The 10,387-nt window shown below is 44.1% G+C and overlaps 1 protein-coding gene across 1 annotated transcript; it reads right to left on the bottom strand.

The window, feature by feature from the left end:
* Positions 1-1,653: 1,653 nt before the first annotated feature.
* On the bottom strand, positions 1,654-5,349 carry cd248a (CD248 molecule, endosialin a). The gene has a single exon (XM_004574806.5). It carries the CDS (start codon positions 4,981-4,983, stop codon positions 2,818-2,820), a length of 2,166 nt encoding a protein of 721 aa, XP_004574863.3. The 5' UTR covers positions 4,984-5,349; the 3' UTR covers positions 1,654-2,817.
* Between the last annotated feature and the right edge of the window lie 5,038 nt (positions 5,350-10,387).

Here is a 10,387-nt window from a genome sequence, read left to right on the forward strand (position 1 = left end):
GGCGTGACACAGCGACCCAGTCCTGACCTCATGGAACAGCAACAGTAGGAGACAGCGCGTGTGATTGGCAGCAGGGCAGAGGTTTAGGGTCTCTACTGTTGTTTCCTGGGTGCAGCTGGATTGGGAGAGGGTCGCCATGGCCATGACCCAGGGCCGTTTCTGGGAACATTGTTCTGGCCCCTATTTGTTATTTTACAGGACACCGACGCAAGGGGAGCTGTGGCGGTGGTCGCATGATGGATTCAGGTGCAGAGTGCAAGCTGGGCTGGGATATGATGGGCCCGTGGAAGGACAAGAAGATGGGAGGCGCTTCCTTGTCTGCCGAAGACGAGGCTGGCGTGGACTCTGCTCTAAAGCTGGAATTCCTGGCCTGCTGATGGACCCATAATGAACATGTGGCATAATTATAGCAGGGGTTTTTAGTGAATGCAGAAAATGGTGGTTTTTAGTAGATTGACAACATTTTATTACGTACATTTTAAGAGGTTTTTGTTTTTATATTTGTGCTCCAAGGCCGTAATAAACTGTTTCTGATCAGACCTGCTTCCTCTCTGTGCCCTGGGTGTCTGACTCGCTTGCTCCCCTTGTATTTTAAAGAATCTTTAGCAGGACATTCTGGCACGACTGCTTTAGTGTCCCTATGTGTTACATATACATGGCTTATCCACACAGCTGATTATTAAGGGTGAGCATTTGTTTTCTGTGCGTTTTCTGTGCTTGTACAGCATTTGTCTATTTGCTGGTGTTTTCTTAAGCTGCAGAGCATTTGGCCTCCCAGTACTACAATGTGAATAACAGCTGGAACCCTCAGCTTTGTGTTTACAGAAGGGAAGGAGCTAACCTGAGGGTTGCATAGCTCTCTGATTGTCTCTCTGCTTCTTTGTAGAGACAGCAACATGTTCCCAGATCCTTGCAGCAAATGTGTACACCGAGTTATATTCATGCTAAATAATGGACAAACTATGACTGCTTTTATTTATCATATGCATCAGAGTTGTAAGAAGTGAGTAGATTGTGTCTGTATACTGAGACCTGCAGAAAAGTCGGTGATTTTGATAATTGGACAGACAGTGAGAGAAGAGACCCCCTCTGAGAGCCAAGCAAATACATCAGCTGGTTCTAATCTGTAGACTCTATTAGTCAGTACAGTCACAATGTGAGGTCCTGAATCATCCTGCTGTATTTTCTGTAAAAACACATTCCAAGGAAGGACTCTGCTGATAATAGTTATTTTTCCAATCACAGCATCCTTTTTCCCCTTTTCTGAGCTAATGACAGCAAATACTTCTAGGATTTTGAATACAGTAGTAAATGACAAGAATATCACAGCAATGACTGAAATAAATGGAAACCCTTGCTGCATATTTAATCTGCTCAGCAGCTTTGAGTGTTCAAATGCATTTAACAGATGCCACTTCCTGTCTCAGGTGACGTGATTGCCACTGCTCAAAGAAAGCTCTCCTCTAACTGAACTGTTATTTCCAATAAACTTTCAAACTCAACACTTTAACTTACAAATTCTTAACACAACCTGTTCTCCTCCCTTCTGGTACAGAGCACTGTACACCAACATAAGCAGCCATCTACAGTTTCTCTCCACAGGCTGTCACGCTGATGAACACTGTATTTAAACACACCACACCTGCTGCTGTATCACAGCATACTGTACATATTATTTTTATTCTGTTGTACATCTTTCTCTCATGTATATGCATTCATAGTTAATCCTTCTGTATATAGTAGGTAAGAGCCCAATTCCTTGTATGTGTACACGTACTTTCTCTGAGTCTGACAAGTGAACATCAGATAATGTCGAGGTGACTGTTGTTGTGATTTAGCACTGTTTATAAATAAAAACGAATGAATGAACAGATTTAGCTATAAAAATCATACCACATTTCATTAGTTTGAGTCGATTACTATTATTATCTTTATTAGTATTTTTAGTACTCTATACAATCTTCTTTCCTCCCGTGTTAGTAGTCAGTTTTGAACGCAGGATACAAATCCCTTGAAATCTCATTGTCATTTGGGAATTTAAAAATCGAAGCTCCATCGGCAGCTGCACTGAAAGCAGTCTGTACACAGCTGGATTTCATCCAAGGTGGCCAGAAATGATTTCTTTAGTGCATTCAGGAATTAGCAGTACAAAGGGTGACTGATGGCCATTTCACAAACAAGGCCAGTGTCACAAAACAGCTGCTACAGCCACTCTCTGTGTAACAGTCACAGGGTTTATGGAGTGTGACATTATTTCAATGAACTATTACAAGCATTATACCTTTAAAATGGCAACAAGAAACAAACATGAAAGAGGGTTTTGTTCAATCGCAGCTCCACAATTCTGCTCCAACACAGCGAACTTGTGTTCAGCATTTTTCTGTGTCTCCTTCTGGACATTTATGTAGTTTCCCTTCATTCATTGCTGACTGAGGCAACCACACTTATAAAACACAGGTAACAGTTATGAGCAGAGATGTGAAACTGAGTCAAATTCCATTACAAAACAAAGACCTCTGTTACCTTTATAAGCAGGAATTACTTCATCTGGGACATGCTGAAACGAATAAACATGTCAATAATCAGGACGGTGTGTGTGTGTGTGCGTGTGTGTGTGTGTGTGTGTGTGTGTATTCTGTACCACATAGAAAACATATTCACAAAAAGACTTTCTCTGTACTTTCCCTCCTGTCACTATGAGTTTAGATTCAAGAGTTATTTAACTGTCCCGTAGTCCAGAGTCAGAGGGACCAGATGCATTCGTCACCATTCTTTCCCTCTGACACAGGGTTTGTTTATGTAAACGTCTTCACAGTTTTAAACACAGCTCTGCGCCCCTGCTGAGGGGTCAGGAGCTCCCTGTTTCTCATGAGACCCCGAGATCCAGTGGTAGCAGTCAGCGGCATTCTTATCGTGTGCCGTAACTCTATAGCGGTTGCAGTAGACAAAACCGAGTGCCACCATTACGACAATGAAGATGCAGATGGGTATGAAGAGTCCCACCATGAGCCAAGTGCTCCCCTTTGTCTGGACAGAATCCGAGCTGTCGTCACCTTCCTCGTCCTCTGTTAGGGGCGGCTGGGAAGAAGCCAGCCTGGTGGGAAAGGCCAGGTTTTGACTGGGGGTAGATTCCACAAAGGTCATTTCCTCTTTGCTTAACTCCGCCTCTGTGAACTGAAAGTTTTCCCTGAGGAGATTCGTCTGTGTTTCTCCTTCTGGCTCTTTGTGGTAACTGGACTCTTCAGGCATGTCTGTGACAGAACCCTGTGGAATCTTGCTTGAAGTAACGAGATCCGCCCCCCAGTTCCAAGCTCCTTCTACTGTTGAGGTGGGGTATAAGCGAAGAGCTGTAGTAGCTTCACCCTCATCTTCCTTGTACGGGTCTGGGGTAGCGCTGGAGCTAAGGACATGAGGAGTATTGGAGGCAGTTGCTGACAAAACCTTCAGCTCAGTCTGAAATCTCTGATCACCGTTTGACCAGTCAGCTCTGTCTACAGCTTCTTCTTCATCTTTATCAGTTCCCTGTGTCAGGGGGTCCAGCACCAGTGGGGGACTGGTGGCCCAAATTACATCAGAATTCAAAACTCTGGTGGACTCTGTCAGCCAGTCCAGAGATTCCTCCTCCTGTGTAGGCCAGTCAGTGTGGCGCTGCTCTGGGTTCCAGCCATAGTCCCACAGAGGTCCAGCCTGGCCTGTGACCCAAAGAGAAGGAGGAGTGACAGCATATTGGTCGTCTGCTTCCTCTCTCTTCTCACATGAATAGTTATCAGACATGAGTTCAAAGCCTTCACTGCAATAGCACTCAAAACCACCTTCATAATTCACACACATCTGCTCGCATGTTCCAGGAATCTCGCACTCATTGATATCCTGGCATTGCCTGGGATGCTCAGGCACTAAGGAATAGCCCAGATGGCAGTGGCAGATATGAGAGCCTGGGGTGTTCTCACAAGCATGTTCACATGGGTCATTTATACACTCGTCAGTATCCTCACACTCACCCCCATCGTTTATATCATAGCCCTCGTGACACTGACATTCAAATGTCCCCACGGTGTTCACACAGATCTGCTCGCAAGGACCTCCGAGACACTCGTCTACATCGAGGCAAGTGCGTTCATCTGGTGCAAGCGTGTATCCATCAGCACATTCACAGTAGACATGACCACCAGCTGCCATGCAGAAATGCCCACATCCACCATTATCCTGGTCACATAGGTTGTGTGATATAGAGGAATGAGAACAAAGAGGAGTTTCTTTGGTCCATCCCACTGAGCCATCTTCCCTCGTCATACATGAAGCCGTCTTTTCTTCTTTGGCGCCTGAAGGACAGCGTACGGTAGCAACAGATCCAACGGGTACATGAGTCAGCAGTGCGCTTAGAAGGTTAAACGGTGTGGTGTAGGTAACATTGCCTTCTCCCTCACTCCACAGGGGAGGGCACATGCCTGCGTAGGCATAATGGCACAGATACCCATCTGCAGAGACTGCACAAGCACTGTCTATCCATTTAAAATTATGATCCTGGTCTTCAGTGCTGTAGCCCATAAACACACAGCGAGGCACTGAACACGAGTCAGGGGAGTCCGGGTTCTGCCAGTCGGTGTACTCTGTGTCCTGGTCACCGGTAGTCCAAGAGAAACCTCGCAGTAGGCGCGTGGTAGTGCACTGGCGAGGCTGGCGCTGAAGGCCAATCCATACTTGGACAGTAGTGCGTGAGTGGCGCAGATCCACAGTGGAAAAGAGAGTGGCAATAGCGGTTGCGTCCACCTTCCGCTTGATGGTGGCCAGATTGCCACCTTTTTCTTTGCAGGCCCTCCATGACTCCAAAAAGGTTTTGCGTTGAAAATAGACAACAAAGCAGCCATCTGTGTTACAGAGTGCATCTCTTTGTCTCAGGTTCTGGGCCAAGACTGAAGAACATCCAAAAAGCAAAGCCAGCAGGGAGGTTAAGAGGAAAGCACTGCTCACCAGGGAGCCCATTCTTTATTTTAAACCGGCTTTATAGATCCTCTCTCTGCTTGCCTCTCACCCTGATTTTCTTTACACTTTTATCATCTGCCTTTAAAAGATTTTTCTTAATGTGATGTTTTAGTCTTGGTCTGAAATGTCCTCCCTGAATTTTAACTTCTTTTCCTCTGTGGTCTTCACTCTATACTGCTGAAACAGATCAGCACTGGAGTGTTTGCAGGCTCAAGACTTCAGGAAGCAGAGAGGGAGGAGAGAAGAGGAAATAGGAGTAAGAAGGAGGGAGTTATAGCAACAAGCAGGACGAGGAGAAGGGCAAAGAGGGAGGGAGTTAAAGGGAGATTAATATGTTATTGAAAGGGGAGGGGTGAGAGGGAACCCTGTGAATGTGTATGTCAGAGTTGGGGGAGGAATAGCAAACTGATTTCTTTTTCAGAGTATGTCATATGGTTTTCATAAGTTCCATCTGTGGACATAGTTGGTACTCTGCCATTTGGACAAGCAGACAGATATGTATGTGCTGATGCATCCAAACTCGTTCATATACAGAGATAAAATCGTGACACTTATCTCAAATGAAGATTAAATGATAGTTTGAATAAATATTCTTTCTAGAAAAACATCAAACATATTCTGTCTTCTCTTCTATATATTCCACCTTCTGAAACCTTTCAGTATGATTATGATAACACATTAACATGTATGCCACTCATGGCTTCCATTATGTCTCTTGCCTTTCAACATGTTTAGTGGTTATGATTGTCTTATCTTTCCTTTTCAGTTCTTCTGAAACTTTCCTTCTGTGCAAAGAGAGCGTTTTACCTACTTTTACTGAGGGCTTGCTCATAAGAAGTTAATCGTTTTCATTCTATGGAGCTGTGAGGTCCTGACTTTACAATGTAAATGTGCTGAGATGCCTGTTGTGTGAACTGGCTCTGAGTGAATCCAACCTGGAATCAAATTTGATTCCATAGAGTCCCATGCGTTTATTCATGTATTTTAATGTGCATGTGAGTTTGTTGATAATTAAATAATTCTCAGTTATTTATTCTTAATTATAATGTGGCAATGCTGACATCATGCAGCTCAATTCTGTTTTACTTACACAACAACATTCACCTCAAGGTGCTTTATACTGTAAGGTAGATCCTACAATAATACATAGAGAGAAAAACCCAACAATCACATGACCCCCTATGAGCAAGCACTTTGGCGACAGTGGGAAGGAAAAACTCCCTTTTAACAGGAAGAAACCTCTGACAGAACCAGGCTCAGGGAGGGGCGGGGCCATCTGCTGTGATTGGTTGGGGTGAGAGAAGGAGGACAGGATAAAGACATGCTGTGAAAGAGAGACAGAGGTTAATAACAGATATGATTCAATGCAGAGAGGTCTGTCAATGCATCACACAACCCTTGGACACAAAGAGGATACTTAGTCAGCACGAATTGTCTTTACCTACATGAAAACAACAGCGCTCTCCTCCATGCTAATAATGCCAGGGCAGTAAAATGGAGACTAGTGCTTTAAATAGGACCTTTTAGATGGAGAAGGCTCTGGTTGTGTGTGTCTGGGAGAGAGGGTTAGGAAGTAGAGAATGGCTGGGGGTTCACTACTGGAGCCCTGAGAGTCTGACATAAATCAAGTTGCCTGCTTCAGAGTCTATAATGTGTTGGATGCACTTCTAAAGACAGAGATGTGAGGAGGGAATATTAATGCACCTTTTTTTTCTGTACTACACAAAAGAGCAAATAAGGAGATAATACATTTGGATATTGGAAACTGCTTACTCAATGTAAACAGATGTGATGTGATCTAAGTTACGTTTTCTATCTATGTTCTGTTTTATTATCCAAAATTCAGAGACCTAGTGCTCAAGACACAGACAACTTTTTCTCCACTGTGTGAGTCAAGCTCCAAAAACACTAATCAACAATTGACCATAATTAAAAATCACTATGTATTACCATTAGAAGGTATATACATATATTTTGGGTAAATTACAAGTAAAGAATACATCTTTTAGCTATCAGCTTGAGTATCTCATCTAAAGATATTTGGCATAAATACTCCAGTGCTACTGTGGGACAAGAATGGAAAAAAATATAATAAAAATAAATAAATAAAACCAAAACATAAAGAGTAGTCTGCAAAGACGAAGGAACTGTCGACAGAACAAGCTGGTTGACCTGTATCCTGCATCAGAGCTTGCTTCATCCTGCTGCATTAACTAGTTACCTACATGAAGACTGCCATAAGTTTGACTTATCCGATTGCTTTGTTTCACTTAATGCGCCTTATAATCCGGAAAATATGGTAAATCTACCTTCCTTTAGCATGTCCAGAAGTCCAACTTTTTGTGCGATGGTTAGCATCTTCCTCTGCCTCCTGGATGCTACCGCAGGTGCCTTTGTGGTGCAAAACATTTCGTTGTGTTGGTTGGGGAGAAAACATACAAACATACAGTACAGCACTTCAGAGTCACACTGCTAGGATAGAAGATTTATGTAAATGTCTGTACTGTACAGGAGACACGGCACAAGATTGATTGACAGCGGTCTGGACGCAGAACACAATGTGCTGTTACACAAATTACACAAAAACATTCGCGAAACAGCAAAACCGTAAAAGGTGAGCCGTGTTATAGCGAGGGACCACTGCATTCTTAGAGCCCAGTGCTCTCAGTGTATCAAAATGTGTTCAAGTAAGACAACAGAGATGTGGACTAACAGGACTGTTTGTAGCTGTGCACTTTAGTCTACACACACTAGGAAACTTTCTCTAATGGTGCTTCTTCACTCTGCAGGATCTTTCCTTCCTGCTTCAACACAAGATTTTCAGGGTTGACTTGTCAGTTGGAGTTATGTGACTAAAGAATTGAAAGGTGTGGTGCAATGTAAAGAGTTCCCTAACTGATCCTATTTTTAAATGAAATCTGTAAATAACTGTTTAGGAGCTGAAACAAGCTTCAAAAATGAGCTTTATTGTGAAATCGGCTGTAATTATAATTAAAGTGCATTTGTACTGTTTGTTTAACACGTTGCCATGTGATGTTGTTGCTATGGAAATAACTGTGTCCGTGATGCCACACAGTTCTTTAATTTAAGAAACACAACAGAAAACGGTCCTTTCCCTCCTGCTGGTAGGACAGCCCTTTTGCTGCTTGGAGAGGCTGTCCAGCATTAGCTGGAAGGGCTACAATTCCAGTTCCAGCCCCCAGCCCCCTTCCAGGTTTTCTGCTGTCAACAGAACCTGAAACCCAAACCAAGTCTGGTTTTAGACTGCTGCATCCAAATATAAACAACAACACAGATTTCAATCCAGTAAAATAGGTTCACGTCAGGTCTGACCACTGAACAAAGTCCTCTGGTTCAGCTCGCCTCAGTCCAAGCTGGAAGACAGAAGATGGTTTGTAATACTCAGCTGATACCTACTGAAAAAAGAAAGGGCATTTTTTTCCCTTCGCTGCATGAACCCCCCTGCCTCTCCCAGTGTTTGGGAGGGTAGACCACTCACAGCTTGTCTTTCTCTGGCCGGCGTTGCCAGAGAGTGAAGAGTCTGTTTACCCTCTTATCAGCAAACCCCTGAAGGTTCCTGACTTCCACCAGGGCTTGGGCCAGCTTCAGGACATTTTGTCCTGACTAACCATCAGGACTTTGGACCTCATCCTGAGAGGACTCTTTGGTGCAGATGTGGATACTGGATTGTTCTTTCTTTGTGATATTTTATGTTTAACTCATTAGTTTGGTTTTTGCTTGTTTAGGGGCAGACAGTCTGCAAAGGGGATGGGATCTTCGGGGGATAACAGGAGGAGAGAAGCAGCAGAGTCGTGTAAGACTGCAACTGGCTAGTTACGGGTTTTATATCAGCTGCAGACACCAGATCCTGTAAGCTGGGTTTGAAGAGGGTACCACAATCGATTCTGTTCAATGATAAGCCGTGGTCTCCCTGAGCTGTCCCTGGGAAACAGCATCACCATCTGTCCAGCACCATGCAAAGATGGTGCTGGACAGATGGTACAATGTGCTCACCTTCTTTGGCAGGGAACAGAAGTGGTTGGAAACCAAGGGAGGCCTCGAAGGGAGGTGATCTGTTGCTGAAGAGGTGAGGCTGTTGCGGGTACACTCTATCCAGCGGAGCTGCTCACTCCAGATGGTCTGAGTTGGTGGATGCAGCACAATGGAGAGCAGCCTCCAGCTCCTGATGAGCCCGCTCTGTCTGACAATTTGTTTGCAGTTGAAAACTCGAGGAAAGACTGACCATAGTGCCCAGAGTGGGACAGAACTTTGGTGCTGCGTGACCCGGATCTTTGGTGTGCTGAGGAAGGCCGATTTGGCCTGTGGCGAGATCGTGAGGCGAGGCGAGCAGAGGACCAGTCCAAATATGATCAAAATGACACAGCTCTGGATGGCCCAGTTACCAGGGCATGGAAGGATGACAGACTTTTTTAAATGAGGAGAAGGAATTTTCTGGGATTGAAGGTGCTCTGGGTAAGTGGTTGACTAAAGCATGCATAAAATAAAAGCTATCATTTTGTTATTGATTGGTAATAGATGGATAATTTGCCACATTTACAGCTGTATTGACTTGTTGTAGATGCAGTCTACTTCATGTTTAAGGACTTTAATTAACAGATTGAAAACAGCGACATTAAGGGAAGAATATGCAGCGCCACACTATCAGATGCCTATCAGCACCTTTTGTTCCTCCTTCAATTAACTCTCAATCACAGAAAACGCGGAGCTCCGAAATAAAACTTACACCGTTAGTTCATCATTTTCACTCTGTACCACTTCTCCTCATCAGGCTGTGTGAAGCACAGTAAACAAAGAACCAGTAAAGAACCAAGGATAAAGGAGGACTAGTGCTGTGTCCCAATTCCTAGGCCCAATCCTTCAGAGGACCCAGCCTTCGTGGGCCGGGTCCTTCAAAGACCGATAAGGCCGCGAGGCTGTGAAATGGGACGGTCTAACCTTCTGATTTGCGTCACCGCTGTCTCGGTGGAGTTTAATAAACTCGGCCATGTCCATTAAATAACTCTACTTGGAATGTGACTCAGTAAACAAGTAAAAAATACAAAAGTCAGGTCCATATATATTTGGACACTGACACAACTGTGCACCCATTTTCTTACCTGAGCTTCATCATGAGCTTTGGGTACTACCAGGAAAAATGAAACCATGGATAGAAGCAGCTGCTGCTGTCACTACATCTCAATATATCCCGTCAAGGAAACGGATTTTGCCTTGACGGGGTGGCTGTAGTAGCTCAGGAGGTAGAGCAGGTCGTTGGATTTCTAGACATGCTAAAGAAAGGTAGAATTACCGTATTTTCCAGATTATAAGGCGCATTAAATGAAACAAAACTCATTCTTCTTACTTCCTCTACTTCCGTACCATTGATTCATTAATGTTGAGTTCT

The sequence above is a fragment of the Maylandia zebra genome, linkage group LG3 (assembly GCF_041146795.1).
Source record: "Maylandia zebra isolate NMK-2024a linkage group LG3, Mzebra_GT3a, whole genome shotgun sequence".
In the NCBI taxonomy this organism is placed as follows: domain Eukaryota; kingdom Metazoa; phylum Chordata; class Actinopteri; order Cichliformes; family Cichlidae; genus Maylandia; species Maylandia zebra.

Excerpts from the sequence above, each read along its gene's own strand:
- cd248a (XM_004574806.5), bottom strand. The coding sequence starts at position 4,983 with ATGGGCTCCCTGGTGAGCAGTGCTTTCCTCTTAACCTCCCTGCTGGCT.